The sequence below is a fragment of the Aquarana catesbeiana genome, linkage group LG01, assembly GCF_042186555.1.
Source record: "Aquarana catesbeiana isolate 2022-GZ linkage group LG01, ASM4218655v1, whole genome shotgun sequence".
Taxonomy (NCBI): Eukaryota; Metazoa; Chordata; class Amphibia; order Anura; family Ranidae; genus Aquarana; species Aquarana catesbeiana.
Genome location: NC_133324.1, coordinates 116,738,399 through 116,754,811, shown reverse-complemented (window position 1 = coordinate 116,754,811; position 16,413 = coordinate 116,738,399). Strand labels below are relative to the sequence as shown.

Sequence of the window (16,413 nt, the reverse complement as noted above, 5' to 3'; positions counted from 1 at the left end):
CCAGAGCTACAATGGAATGGTTTAATACAGGGGTCTTCAAACTACGGCCCTCCAGTTGTTCAGGAATACAATTCCCATCATGCTGGAGGGCCATAGTTTGAAGATCCCTGGTTTAGATCAACACATATTCATGTGTTAGAATGTCCCAGTTAAAGTCCAGACCAAATCCAATTGCGAATCTGTGGCAAGCCTTGAAAATTGCTGTTCACAGACGCTCTCCATCCACTCTGACAGAGCTTGAGCTATTTTGCAAAGAAGAATGGGCAAAAATTTCACTCTCTAGATATGCAAAACTGGTAGAGACATCCCCCAAAAAACTTGCAGATTTAATTGCAGCAAAAGGTGGTTCTACAAAGTATTGACTCAGGGGGGCTGAATACAAATGCACGCCACACTTTTCACATATTTGTAATACATTTTGAAAACCATTTATTATTTTCCTTCCACTTCACAATTATGTGCCACTTTGTGTTGGTCTATAATATAAAATCCTAATAAAATACATTTACGTTTTTGGCTGTAACATGACAAAATGTGGAACATTTCATGGGGTATGAATACCTTTTCAAGGCACTATACTTACTATATCGAAAATAAAGTAAGAAATATGTTTTTTGCCTTAATATCTAAAATCAATCACATTGCTAGCTGCATATTGTACGTGTTTGTAGCCTAGACACTGAAATTTGCACTCAAAACTGTAATTTTGTAACTTTTGGAAATGCCAGTAAATTTTGGGTGTTGTGTCAGTAAATTTCAATCTGGTAGGTTGGCAACACTGTATGTAGCTGATGTCTTTTAGGAGACTGATAGTGGGCGAATCTATTAAATCTATTAGCAAAGGAAGTAGTTAGGCAGTAGTAGGGCCAGCTTGGCCCAAACTATTTAAAGTAAACAAGGAGGCTTTAGGCCGGGTTCACACTTGTGCGATGCGGGAATCAGCGAGATTCAAGTGCGGGTTCCCACATCGCATGTCACTCGCAGGCAGTTCACACTGCCCTCTGCGACCTGCTGCAAATGTCAATGTAAAGGTAATGACACCGCCAGATCAGTTTGCAGATAGCAGTGCGAACTGCGAAATTGAACAGGAATTAGATCACATAGGTGTAAACGCCCATGCGATCTGATTCCAGTGCCGACCAAAAAAAGGGTCCTGTACCATTTTGGGACAAATACGATGCAAATTCAGCCATACAGACTGTAATGCTGAATTCACATCACACAGACAATACATGTGATCTGCACAGCAATGCGGTGCGAATCACATGCGATGTCTGTGTTCGCACCAGTGTGAACTCAGCCTTAAGCTACACTCTCTGAAGGGTTCGCTACAGTTCTAGTTTCACTCGACCATTCTCTCACAATCAGATGGGAATACCTGCTTTAGTCTGCAGCTATATATATATAAAGCATTATCAAGAAAGTACAAACCATGCCAAAAATATTTCAGATAAAAGGTTATATTGGCAACACATAAAAAGAAAGCACAACAGCATCCTATTAATATCAAATAGCCACAGGCTACCAAAAATGAAACAGAATCAGCTTTCAAAAAACTAATTTTAATCAAAACAAAAAAATTGTTGATCATTAACAAGTTTATAAAACAGTGATTTAGTTACATAAATAAATTGATATCAGTGTATCAAATCTTAATTACTTTCAACTTCATGAGCATGTTTACATGGGGTGATGAAGTACAACCGTTTTTACCTAGTGTAATAAATAAAATGAACATGAAAATTTTTCTTTTTTTTTTTTTTTTTTTCCTAAATAAAAATACTTACAAACATACCTAAAGCATGTCCTCTAATGAAGGGAACAAGAGACACTAGACAACTTTTGCACCAAAACATAAAAAATAAAAACGGTTTTAGAAAGCACAAGGATACAGAACAATTCAGCGAAAAATTAAAAGACACAATATTGGAACCAAGAAGTTGGTATTTAATTATATAATGAACAAGTTTGGTAGTTAGATCTCCAGTTTGGTTATTTTAAAGCATTAAGACAAGGCAAGATAGAAGGCTGTTTTTCTCGAGTAAAACAATAACAAAAAAAAAAATGAAAATTAAACTAGAGACGAGTTTGAACAGTCATACTACACAACTTTCTGCCCTGCACAAAGTCAAAATACCTACACAGAAATATATATATATTGTTATTTGTGCACAACAGGTTAGCTTATTGTTAGCTTGCTGACAAAAGGCGTCATGGATGAATCTCTATTTTTGGATGCTTTTTTGTGTTTGGAAAAAAATGAAGTGTCTTGGAAGATCTCTCTGCAAGGGAGGCCCCAATCCCCTTTTTTGTGGCATATTATATTCTTAATGCTAAGGCTTTAGGCTCTGGCTGTATACAAAATGTCCTTTTAGAAGCAACTCACTGGCTGTGTGCATTTTTAAGAGAAAACTCCAGGCAACGGAAAATTCAGTAAGTAATTCTATATGGTTCCATTTATTTGGTGCCTCTGGATTGCAATGTTTGACAGAAGTCTTTTTTTGGCCCTGGATGCACTGTTTGGCAGTGCTGCCCATTTGCTTTTTGATTCAATGTTTGACAGAACTGCTCACAAAAAGGTGCTGCACCGGTGGCAGGAAATCCATCCCGTCTGCAACATTTCCTTGTGTCACATATACAAATTGCTGTACACAACAGGCATTCAGCGTGCACAAGGTCAGCATGTACAACAAACCTTCACAATGCATCTACACAGCTTTCAGCAAGCTTTTGTTTTTTGTTTTGTTTTAAGGACCCAATCACACCCGAGTGACTTAAAGCATGATTTAAAGCTTCACAAAAAGCGTCTCAATGTTTGACACTAGGATTTCCATTATTTTTCAATGGCGTACATTCACACCTGAGCGTAGTGTTGTTTAAAAATGGTCACTCCAAAAAGTACCACGAGATTCATTTGGGACAGTATTTTTGAGACTTTAGAGTTTGAGGAAGTTAAATAGATCTGAATGAGAATGCGGACTAATCTGTGGGTCACAGAAGTCCACTAACTTTTGCTCTCCTGCAACCCAAAGTCAGCTGATAGCGGGCTCCAGGCTCTGAAAGGATCCTGAAAATATTGTTAGAATCCAGCCAGCTGCCTGATTGACAGCTGACTTTACTGCTCAGCATGCAGCCCCCTCTCCTGCATTGTGCTCCAGTGAGCAGAGTGGAGAGCAGTGACTGACAGACTGCTCTGAGAACGGAGCGATCAGCGCCCAGTTCTCAGGCTAATGCCCTGTACACACGATCAGATTTTCCAACAACAAAACCGTGGATTTTTGTTCGAAGGATGTTGGCTCAAACTTGTCTTGCATACACACAGTCACACAAATGTTGTCCAAAAATTCCGAATGGGAGAACGCGATGACATACAACATGTACGACGAGCCGAGAAAATGGAAGTTCAATAGCCAGTGCGGCTCCTTCTGCTTGATTCAGAGCATGTGTGAACTTTAATGCGACGGACTTGTGTACACACGATCTGACTTTCCGACAACAAGCTTTATTGGCAGAAAATTTGAGAACCTGCTGTCAAACATTTGTTGGTGGAAATTCCCACAGCAAATGTTCAATGGAGCATACACCCGGTCGGACTTTCCAACAAGCTCACATCGAACATTTCCCGTGTGTATGCGGCATTAGAGTTGACGTTGGATAGCTGCAGCATTACACCAATGCTGTAGCATAGAGGTAAGTATGGACTTTTTTTTTCTAAACCCATACTTCTACTTAAAAGAGAGCCTTCTGAAGCCAGCTAGAAGCTGACTTAAAAGGCGAATTCCAGCTTTCATTTGACTTTAATAGTTTGCTTAGGCCAAGCCATTTACTTTACTATACAGCTGCTGTGTGTGTTGTATCAGAAAACTGGAGCATTAACTTCCCCATCTGCTGCCATAACAAAATCTGAGTCAGCCTAATCACGTTTCTGTTATTTAGAAGATGCCTTTTATTTTTATCAATGAATGCAAGGCTTCTTCTGATTGGCCGAGATGGAAAGGCTGGTGGATGATGCAAGGATTTCCACCTTGCCCAATCAGCGCACAAATCGACAACAAAGTAACAAAGAAAATAGTCCACTTGGCTGTCTCGGCGATGGCTTTCTTTCATTCCTCATGGCATTAGGAGTCTACATTATGAAGCCGTTCATCAGATGTTTGATCTCCCTATTTGTATGGGACTATAAGGGACACTATGATCAGTTCATCCAATTTGCTGTGGCCCTTTTACGTCCCTCTCTTTATTTTTGTTATGTATTTATGTTGTTGAATGTAAAGAGCTTGTCGAGGATCGTTCGTAGCTTTGCTATGTTCCTTCCTTATTTCTCCGAAAACATTCAATAAAAACAATTGAAACAGAAAATAGTCCATTCGGACCAGAACTATTTAAAGTCAAATGAAAGCTGGAATTCACTTTACGTTTCAAGTTGTGCTGAAATTTACTAAAAAAGGTGGCTAAAGCCTGCTAGAAGCTTGTTTAAAGTATTCTTCAGCTCCAGTTTTGAGATGGTAAAATACATTTTGATGGGAATACTGACTAGCACTTTAAAGTCTTCAATAAAGCCAGCGGAAAGCTTTGCAACTACTCATTGTACATGCTGCTCTTATAAAAGCTGAAGCCCATGTGCACAAAGGCCCCCCCCCCTCATATCCACAACTGGAAATACAGTTACCTGTATTCTTCGGGAGGGCATGCCACAGCTCATAACTCAAAGAAAATCAAGTATGCATGAGCAATAAAAAAAAATAAAAGATCCAGTGCAAATTGCAAACCAAAAAAACAAATCTAAGACAAAAAGCTGAAAGTCCAAATCAAATCTTGATTCACCACCAATCCAAGCTCACTGTTATATGGTCAGAATCCTATTGCTTGGAAGGTCAAACACTCATGATGGTCAGATGTAAAACTCAGAATTCCTGAATCTCCACATCGTATAGTAAAGCCTCCAAAACACCACTAGTTTATTGGTTAAACGAAAAAGACTGATTGCTTAGGTCAGAGCCACTGTACTAACATTCCGATGTTCGTAAAGCAATCTCCCCTGCTATGCTATTGTGTTTTGACTCGGAGACAGCCATTGGCTGAGAGCAGCGATCGGCAGACCTTTTTCGGTCATGAGCTTTCGACAGAATCCGTCTGGATGGGCAGCTTCTGTTGGATTGGTTACCATACACGCAGGCCTAATGTCGGCTGGTTTCTATTGAATGGGTCGATGCCGGCCCGTTTGTACTAGGCTTAAGTCAAGATTAGCATGCTTCATCCAGGTCTTCATTGAAGCAATATACTCAAAGGTTAAAAAAGACCACCAAGAAATTTTTTGAGTAAAAAAAAAAAAAAAAAAAAAACAGCCTTTGTAAAAGCAAACTTCTCATAGTGAATATGCTTCATCTGAAGAAAAACTTTCACTTAAAGTGGATGTAAATCCTCACATATACCCACAGCCTCAGATGATACAGAGGGATGAAACAAATCTCCCTACATAAGTTTTACATGTATATCTGCTGTCTTCAGCTTTATATACTGTTTAGAATGTTCAGATCCTGTTAAGAGATTTTCTCTTCCTGTTCAACACTGTAGTGAAGTCTGGGCATACAGCCAAGACAGCTGATTGGAGGAAAGGCACACACCCCCTCTCCACATAAGCAAAGACTCTCAGAACTGTTCTGTGAATTGGGCAGCTCTGCTCTAATCTATTTATAGTAACCTCCCACAACACAAAATTCAGCCTGCTTTTATCTCAGTTAATGGAGAACGTGTCAGAAGTTATCAGGCGATAACAGAAGAACGGAGCAGGAGACGATATGTGCCCAGCTCAAATTTCATGAATCGGGTTTACAGCCACTTTAAGTTTTGATTTTCTTTCTTTTTTTTTTTTTTTTAAAGCTTTGAATATATTACATTAATGGAGACTGAAATACAAGTACCCGTGTTAATCTTGATAGAGATTTTAGGATTCTGAGTTATACATCTGATCATCATAGTAGTGACCTTCCTAGCAATGGGGGTCTAAACAGAACGGTGAGCTGCTTTCCATAGGTGGTGGTTGGCTTATGTTCATATTCAATTTGTACCATTTGGACGATCATTATTTTGTCTAATGAGATTTGGATAACACTTTATATATTTATGCAATTGTGATACGTGGATCTTTTATTTTTGTTTATTAGTGCTTCCTCTTTCTCACTTTTATCACATTGACTTACTACAGATTTGGGGCAGCTGCTTTATCACTTGTGCTTTCCCTCTAGGAGCAGTTTGTACAACCAAGTTTTTATGACCCAATTTCTACTTTTACTGAAAATATTGTCCCTTTGGAGTTCTCCTTTAAAGAAAAATATTCCTACCGACCTACTAAAGCAAAAGCTAACAACAAAAACTATTTCAAAAAGTGTCTTTTCCCCAACCAGTATCAGCCAAGCCATGCAACAAATGGAGGTGGCTCTGCATAGATGCCCAGCATGTTATGATCACCACCTTCGCCAACACTAAAAAAAAAAAAAAAAAAAAAAAAAAGAACAAAACAAAAAAAAAAAAAGGCGCATGTCTCGCTTTGATATGCTTGCTTCCTTTGTGTTTTAGTTTGTTTAAACCAAGCTACTGCAGCTTCAAGTATCTTGCATTACATAGAATATTTTTTTTATAAATTAGTTAATGTTATACTTTGTTTTCAATATTCAGACATATACTATAATATATATACAGTACAATAAATGCTCTCATTCTTTTTTTCTTGATAATCCCTGAGAATGTATGTTGACAGTCGCTAAGTTTCCACATGCACAGTTATTGTGGTGTCATGCTTATAGATGATCTGCATTGCAAAGCCACATTTGGTCAGCCTTAACTTTTGTTTTACTATTAGCATTGTTGTCTTATTGGGGTTCTGTGGTTGCCAAGGTTGAAATGTAAGTATGAAATAGAGAAGAGTAAAGCTGAATCCATTCGAGGTACTTGTCATAGGATGGAGGGAAGAAGGATTTTTTTTTTTTTTAGTTTGGTATTTTTTCAAGATTTTTTTTTTTGTACATCTTTTAAAGCCATTCGTGTTTTCTTTTATCTTTGAGGCTGTGAACGAATACAGAAAATGAGAGCTATGTGGGCTTTTGCCACTAGACAACATATACTCAGTGTAAACCAAACCTTGAACCTCTCTCATACACACAGATAACTGAAAATAAAAGTAAAAAAAAAAAAGAAAAAGAGAAAAAAAAAAAAATACACAGACTTTCACAACATGACAATTTTTGTTTGCAAACTCAATTGAACTATACACATAATACCGGTGTGGCTCTTTTTTTTTTGTATTGTTTTGTCTTTTTTTTCTTAAGTTAAAAAGGATATAAAGGCAGGCTCAAGTATAAACAAACTTTCCCCCCCCTCCCCTCCCCATTCACACATTGTCAACCGAACCGCTCCCGGACCAACATCATCAGTTTCTTTTTCCCTTTGTAAATTTGTTTTAGGTTGTCGATGAATTGTGTAAACTGAATGTGTCCATCGTGAGCCATTAAGAAGGTCTCTCGGGCCTTGCTAAGGAACTCTATAAACTCACTGTAGTGTCGAGGACTGATGTGCGTGAGCCGCGAATGTGTTGTGTTTATATAGGCCCCGATCGTGGCATCCAAGAGCTGTCGCAAAGGGGATTTGTCCAGTGACATAAGCTTGCCAGAGTTCCTCCGTCCATGAAGACCCACCATCCCAGGCGTGGTCAAAGTGCACCTGCGCAGAATGTCTGAAAGTACTGTTGCGCATTTGACACTTGTGACCACTAGAGGTATTATCGCTGCTAGCTCGTTTTTTCCAAGCGAATGGCTGAGCGCACATGCCCACAAAACGTCATTAATGGCAGGGTGTGTATCCTGGTTGTAACTCAGGTTCAGGTGTGTCATGGCCAACGTAGCCAGTTTGTATGCCCTCATGGGGTAACCACGGTGCTCCATGTACCGTGCTATCGTAAAAAGCTGTGTGTAGCTCATGCCAGTTGTAGCAGCATCCAGGACAATTTGGTAAGCAGTCTCAAAAGCTATGTGATCCTTTTCACATAAAGTAAGTGCTGAGAGGGCACAGTTTTGGGGGTCCTTCATGGCGCACTGGAGCGCAAGCGTCCTAGCACTGCTGGCCAGCTTTTCCTGCTGATGGCAGTCCAGATGCAGGCGAACAATGGTGCTGTTGGACATCACCGTCGTAGCAACAATGCTAGTGGCCTCTGTCGGAGTGAAGAGCGTGAACCAGCTCTGCATGATGCTGTCCAGTGCATAAACACCTGCGTATGAAAAGAAAAAATGTTACTGTCTTATCTCCCTCCATGAGGATTGCATTTATTTACACAACAGAAAACCCAAACAGCAAGAGCAACCATCAAAAGTAGACTTTGAAATGAATAAACATAATTTATTTCCACACAACAAAATGTGCCACCCGCTAGTAATGAATACACACATTTAAAGTGATTGTAAAGTCTTGTTTTTTTTTTTTCTCTAACAAACATGTTATACTTACCTGCTCTGTGCAGTGGATTTGCACAGAGCAGCCAAGATCCTCCTCTTCGGTGCTCCTGCCCCTCCCTCCTTTTGAGTGCCCCCACAGCAAGCAGCTTGCTATGGGGGCACCCAAGCCGAGCTGCAGCTCCGTGTGTCCATTCAGACACGGGGCTATGGTCTAGCCAAGCCCCCTCTCTCCTGACTGGCTAACTGACTTTGATTGACAGCAGTGGGAACCAATGGCGCCGCTGCGGTGTCTCAGCCAATCAGGAGGGAGAGTCCCAGATGGCTGAAACACTTGTGGACATCGCTGGACAGAGATGGGGCTCAGGTAAGTATTAGGAGGGCTGTTGCACACAGAAGGCTTTTTATCTTATGCATAGAATAACTTCTGACTTTACAACCCCTTTAAACAAATAGGAAAAGCAACCAACAGTACAACTCATTAGCATATGGAAAAGCTCAGCTGAAGTACGAACAGGACCCTATGTCTAGATCATTAGCAATGGATGTGCACACACTAATTTTTAGTCAATGAAATGTGAGCATCCATGGTTTGCTACTGTTACGCTTATATTCTTTGCTGCATACCTATTTTAAGAATTACATATCTTCTATTTTCTATTGAATTATTAAAGACTGTAACATTTTATAAAGCTTTATTTTCATAAATACATGTGGCACTTGCACATGGTCTCTGTCAAAGTAGTGTGGGGGAAACTGGCACCAGCCAGTCAGCAGCTGATGGTGGGGACCCTTATTATAAATACAGTTATCTTTCAAGGAGAATGTCATCATCATGCAGGCAGATCTGTTGCCAAATTTCTGAATGGCCCTCATGGCACTTTTCTTAAAGAAAGTGGAGAAAATAGACAAAATTCGGTGTGTCTCAAATGAGGAGAGGGACAGTGAGGAAGGTGAGTGAAGAAAATGAAAATTGCTTTCTGAGGATAGAAGGATTCCAATTCCACCTCCCTTCTGTCCTTTGGGTCAGGGAGAGTGAGTCCAGAGGAGACCACCATGAGAGACGGAAGCAGGAAAAGCAGAGTCTGTTTCTTGAAGCCAGGTTTCAGTAACAGTAAGTAGATTAAACATGTTCGTGATAAAAAGGGTCATGGGCAAGGGTGAGTTTGCTACAGAGAGCGCGCTTTCCAAAGGGTGCATGAGAAGATAAGATCTGTGATATTCCAACAGCGGCACAGATAAGAGAAGCAGACTAGTCTTCATTTTACATACCTACTTCAGTTGCACATGTTACTAGCCATCGAACCATTTCCCGACGACGCCAGTTTAAAGTGGATAAGGTCATACGCATTACCTGCAAGGCAAGAGACTGGTGAAATTACAGCAAAGAAAGGTCTTTAACGTGGCACACACACACGGTGATTGTACATCCTATACAGAGTTGTGTAAAATTGGTCTACCTAGACATAACGACTTTCAGCGGCCATTTGTATCTCTTCTTGTTCTAGGGTGACATTAACTGCACCTACAGAGAAGAAGCGATGTCACCTTAGGATGCCTGCTCCTAATTTGAACTACAGAATAGCTTCCCCTCTTAATAACAGAGGGGCTGTGTTCTGCAGTTCATAGAGGTAAACTAAACAAGGCTGATAACTTGAACTTTGGGGTTGCAGTGTATATACTGTATACATGCATATATTTTGAACAAAAGAGCCAGTAGCATTGCCTTGGTTCAGACCTGTTAAGGAGTTGACAGATTGCAGTTCCTACTCTTGAACTCTTCCCTGTGTGTCTGACAGTTTAGTTAGTCTTTGTGGCAATATGTCATGACCAGTTTAGTACTTCAAAAGGTTGTTTATAACAAGCTATAATTTGGTGGCTTGGTATTGGAAGGTATTGCAGGATGCTTGGTATTGGAAGGTATTGCGGGATACTTGGTATTAGAATTGGTACAGTTCAAACACTCCTGATGACACTACTAAAGAGCTGATAGACTGCTAACGGGTGCATACTGTAAGTCTCAAGGGAAACATGTCTTGATTTCGTTTATACAACCTGCCCATTTTTAATGTATGCTATTTACCACTCGGGAAAAGACAAAATTGATTTCACACACACTTTGACAAAGCTATTAAGGATCCCATAAATAACCATTATGAGGAATCAATATTAAACTAAGCCTAAGCATAAGCTTCCATTCTCTATACACAGGCACACTCACAAACAAGACAATGCAGAAGAGAAATCTAAATTGGATCAAACGGGCTACTTTTTTTTTTTAGTTTTTGATGTAAAAAAGGCACTGTTTAGTGTTCTGCGGGGTTTTTACTGCTGTCTATGGCTGTAACAGGTAGAACCCCCAAATCCTTGATTAAGCCAGAGTTCTGCTGCAACAATATCCAGCACCTTCCAAGTATGGAGGAGACCTCCCTTTTAATGGCCCTTGGGTCTAGTAGCCAATGGCCAGGTCTGAGCACTGTAATATGTCCAAGAGAGTGATGTTACCACACCCTCAACGTCTGATACAAGCCAACACTAAGGATTTTATTTCAGAAAGGGCATATAGCAAGTTCTTAGATGGTGCTTTAGGTAAGCAGCAGAGGACAGGTTCACTTTAAGCTTCAGGAAAATTGGTTCTAGGACCATGTAATCTTCCATAAGAACATTGAGCTGCAAGTTGTTCTGGTCACCGTGTGAAGCCCTTTCAAGTGCAAATGCAATTAACAAGCACACTTGACCATCTTTATTACTTATGCAGAAGCAAAGCTGGTCAATTTGTGCAGTTTGTATTTTTACAATTTCAGAAGGTAAAAAAAAAATATTTTAAGAGAAGAAGAAGTGGCCTGTTTTATGGTTGTACATTTTTACATTCCAATTTCTATGAAAATATAACGTGGGAGTGCTGCACATGTTTTTAGAGACCAAAGTACACAGTTTGTCATCAATGTTTAACCACTTGCCTACCAGGCACTTACACCCCCTTTCTGTCCAAGCCATTTTTCAGCGCTGTCGCACTTTGAATGACAATTGCGCAGATGTGCTACACTGTACCTGTACATTATAATGACAAGCTAGTGTCATTATAATGGGGGATTTTGTAGACGCTTAACTTTTGCGCAAACCAATCAATATACGCTTATTGCGATTTTTTTTACCAAAAATATGTAGAAGAATATATATTGGCCTAAACTGATGAAGAATTTTTTTTTTTTAATTTTGGAGATATTTATTATAGCAAAAAGTAAAAAATATTGTTTTTCTTTGTTTTTTTTTTCAAAATTGTCGCTTTTTTTGTTTATCGCGCAAAAAATAAAAAATGCAGAGGTGATCAAATACCACCAAAAGAAAGCTCTATTTGTGGTAAAAAAAAGGATGCAAATTTCATTTGGGTACAGCATTGCATGACCACACAATTGTCAGTTAAAACGACGCAGTGCCAAATTGTAAAAAGTGCTTTGGTCAGGAAGGGGGTAAAATCTTCCAGGGCTGAAGTGGTTAAGAACACAAGCAAACGTGACAGTTCTCATTCATGGCATGCCTTGAACGTAACGGTTTTAGGAAGCATTTAAATTGATGGGTTGAGTTTGGCTTTAACTGCCTGAAATTACTTCTGCACAGCACATGTGAAATTTGGCATCCCTTAAGATTTTAGAGGCCATCCAGTTCCTTTAGTAGCGATGAGAGGCACTCATGATTTGAAAGATTTACAGCACTAAACCTTATAAAATATAAGAAGTGTCTGCTGAATACTGGGGGTGGATTTGCAGATGCAGAGTGGTATGATGAACAGCACTTTGCTCCCAGCCCCACTCACACCTCACAGGCCAATAAGGTATGTCTCCAAACGTGTTAACATCTTGGAAAAAGCATAATGTATATATTTTTTTCCATTTTCTGAAGCACGGATAAGACTTATAGAAGCTGCCCCATAGACCTGAAGGCCTAGTTTATAAGTGTGGTCTTCGTCCTCCATGCAAATTTTAGGTTACCATAGCAGTGCTGTGTATGTAAGGATAAGGGAGTACTGGGTACAGTGCCATAAGAAATAGACATACAGCAGAAATGGTCAAAGCAAGTATCAATTCTCCCATAAGTTTTCTTTCTGTAGCTGGAAATCATAAGGTGTAAAATTATGTAGGGGACTTATTATTTGATGCTTGTTAACTTCAAAGTGACGTGCCCTTAAAGGGTAAGTTAACCTTTATAGAAAAATCTGTAAGGTGAACTTACCGAGGACCCCCTCCTCAACCCCCCCACCCCCCAGATTTTTCTGTAAAGGTGAACTTACACTTTAAAATGTATGCATAACCAAAACTTGACCATACACACAAAGTAACGCCATCCTGATCAAATCTCAGTTAAAGCATTTACTAACCTGAAGGCCCAGCTCCAAAGATACTTTCAAAAGCGTTATATCTGGTAAACTGTCCATTAAAGTCGCTATTTTAAATGCATCCTGTGCAAGTTTAAATATGTGCGATGAGGAGTGGATGTTTTTCTGGATGGATTCTAACACTGTTTCCAGTCGCCTAACATCACCTGCAAGGGAACAGAAAATAATTACCTTTATTACTGTAATTTCTTTAAAAAATGAGAGACTGCTTATTTCTTCATTGAAAGCAGCAGACAAACACATGACTCTCCAGCACAGATGAAAAATATATACAGTATATTACTAGAAACTCATGGAGTTCTAAAAAATCCAATAGAAGGAAACTGCATTATTGGAGCTTGCCCTTTCAAAAACATGTCCGTTATGGCAGCTCCCCTTTAAACCCTTGTTTATATATCATGTCCCTTTTAAACATTCAGACTGTGTTTATGCCCCATCGCAAGTCCGCGGCATTGAACACAGTGGGACTCCGGCAGTGGATCCGCCTGCTCAGCAGGGAATCTGTCTGCTGATCCCCTAAGCAGACGGATGGCTTGTCTGTATCTGCTCATGCAGAGTGGACACAGACACAGCCTGTTGTCTTCTATGGGTGGTCGGATGTAAACGGACCACCCGTCCATTTACACTCGATGACCATCCGATCCGCCAGAGGTCTCCAAACTATGGCCCTCTAGTTGTTCAGGAACTACAATTCCCATCATGCCTAGTCATGTCTGTGAATGTCAGAGTTTTACAATGCCTCATGGGACGTGTAGTTCCGCAACAGCTGGAGGGCCGTAGTTTGGAACAGATCCCCATCCGTCTATTTTTGCCAAATAGGATTGTATCGGACGTCAGTGGGTGTCAACGGACACATGTCCTTTGACACCCGCTGTTCCATAGAGGGCAATGGATGGCCTGATTGGGACCGCCTAAAAAACTGACAGGTTCGCCCATGTGAAAGGGGCCTAAGGCTAAATTTACACTACTGCAACTGTGATTTGATCCAATCTTCAGTGTAATTATATAGTGTGACTACTTTGTTCTTACTGCAGGACCAACTTCCTGAAGATAAGCTCAGATGTTGAAGAGGTATTCTTGTACTCCGTAGTGCAGGCACAGACCTCTTATGAATCTATTCACCAGTTAGGGATGATCACACTACAACACCACCATAGCAATAAAACTGGTGAAAAATAAATGTTGCACTTCCACTGGCCACATTAGTCTAGCATTGTTCCAACTGGTCCTCTAGGTAAGAAAATCGGAGACAGAACAGAAAAGCAAATACCAAGTCTGTGCTAGTAGGCATTGCTAATTAAATTTCTGTCTGACTTGTTACAAGAAGCTTTAGCTAGATACACTACATTCAGTTTAAAAGAGGGAAAAAAAAACAGTCTGGCTTAGAAATACTAGCAAATGGTCCATATCACTGTACCTTTGGCTGCGGTCAGCATTGTTGATGCCAGCTCACACTGCTGCGACTCAATATGACTCAGGGTGAACCAACGGGGATAACGGTTAGGAACAACTGAGGCGATGTGGTGCGGGCGGGACATGTCTCCAGTGGGAGCCGTGGATTCCAACACTAGCAACCTGCAGACACAGAGACTTCAATGTGAACAAAGTCTGAGCCAAGGGCTCCAATCAACTGAACAGAGGACAAGGTACAATCTGAGCATAGTGGGGGGAGGGAACTAGGATATTTTTGTACGGAATACAGATTATACTTTTTATTTTCTTTTACTTGCTTGTTCCTTATTTTGATTTGGTATTCAAGTATTTGCTAGTATCCAGGACTTCTGCAGAGTCTCTCCCATCCTCTGGAACTCTCTACCCTAACCTGTCCGGCTATCTCCTACTCTGGCTGCCTTTAGGTGATCCCTGAAAAGTCATCTCTTTAGGGAAGCCTATCATCCCTTCAACTAATGCTTTTATTACTTCCATCAGCTCATCCCCCACATTTACAAAATTTTAAACCACTTGCCCCACCCTATTAGATTGTAAGCTCCTTTGAGCATGGCCCTTTTAACCCTCTTGTATTTTATTGTATATTCTAACTGTACTGTCTCCCTTTTATATTGTAAAGAGCTGCATAAACTGTTGAGGCTGCAATTTGACAAATCCATATTGCAGCCTCATTACCAACAAGGAGATAGTATGCGACCGGACAAAACTACGAGGCTTGTACACTAATGCTAGAAGTCTGACTGACAAGATGGGAGAACTGGAGCTGCTGATGTACGAGGAGGATTTAGATTTTGTGGGAATTTCAGAGACTTGGTTTAATAACTCTCATGATTGGTTGGCAACCATCCAGGGGTATTCCCTATATCGCAGAGATAGGGAGGGTAAAAAGGGGGAGGGGTATGCCTGTACATCAAGAACGATGTGCAAGTGATTGTGAGGGATGACATCCCCAATGGAGCAAGGAAGGAGGTGGAGTCCTTATGGGTGGAGCTGCAAAGGAAGGAAACGAAGGGGAAGAAATACTGGGCGTATGCTATAGGCCCCCTAATCAGAGGGAGGAGGGGGAGGCGACCCTCCTATTACAGTTTGGAATGGGGGCAAGGATAGGTAGTGCCATGATAATGGGGGATTTTAACTATCCAGATATAGACTGGGCAGAAGGTACGTCTATGGCTCGTCATTTCCTAAATGTCTTGCATGACAATTTCATGGGTCAGATGGTAAATGTACCAACAAGAAACAATGCATTACTAGACCTACTAATTACTAACACAGACCTGATCACGGATATGGAAACAGGAGGGCAACTTAGGAAACAGCGACCACAGATCAATTAGCTTCAGTATAAATCACAGAAATAAGAAGCATAAGGGTAATACAAAGACACTGAATTTCAAAAGAGCAAACTTCCCTAAACTATACTCTTTGCTAGAAGGTATTAAGTGGGATAAAATCCTAGGAACAAAGAACACAGAGGAAAAATCAGAGTGCTTTAAGAGCACACTAATTAAAAGGTATTGGCCAGTGCATTCCAAGGGTAAATAAATTTAAAAGAGCTAATACAAATCCTGGGTGGCTCAACTCCAACGTAAAAATGCATATAAAAGCAAAAGAAAAGGCCATCAAAAATTACAAAGTAGAGGGGTCATTGTCATCATTCCAACTTTACAAAGAATGCAAGAAGAAATGTAAGGGTGCAATCCGGGCGGCTAAGATAGAACACAAAAGGCACATAGCGGAGATAAAAAAGAGAGAAAAAAAAAAAAAAATCCCCAAAAATGATTTAAGTATATAAAAATAGCAAGTAAGGGAGGCCAGATCATATTGGCCCCATAAAGGATGATGAAGGGAATTTGGTTACAAAAGACGGAGAGATGGCGAAGGTTTTGAATATATTCTTCTCCTCAGTCTTCACAAGGGGAATGGGGGGATACAGTAACCAGACCATTGTTCCTAATTTTTGTGGACAGTTTACTGAATGGAATGGTACCAGCTGATTGGAGAAAAGCCAACATGGCACCAATATTTAAAAAAGGGCCGAGATATATCCCTGGGAACTAAAGACCAGTCAGCATAATATCAATACTCTGCAAGCTATTGGAGGGAACGATAAGGGACTATATACAAGAT

The 16,413-nt window shown here is 40.3% G+C and overlaps 1 protein-coding gene across 2 annotated transcripts in view; it reads right to left on the bottom strand.

The window, feature by feature from the left end:
- Positions 1-1,541: 1,541 nt before the first annotated feature.
- Positions 1,542-16,413, bottom strand: part of ZSWIM6 (zinc finger SWIM-type containing 6) — a 198,054-nt gene continuing 183,182 nt past the window's right edge. For both annotated transcript variants that reach the window (XM_073623231.1, XM_073623239.1), the window contains 4 exons: positions 14,252-14,409; positions 12,817-12,980; positions 9,714-9,795; positions 1,542-8,260 (listed from right to left, as the gene is read on the bottom strand). In XM_073623231.1, the coding sequence (XP_073479332.1) occupies positions 7,398-8,260; positions 9,714-9,795; positions 12,817-12,980; positions 14,252-14,409 (1,267 nt within the window). In that variant the 3' untranslated portion in view covers positions 1,542-7,397. The remainder of the gene's footprint in view (positions 8,261-9,713; positions 9,796-12,816; positions 12,981-14,251; positions 14,410-16,413) is intronic.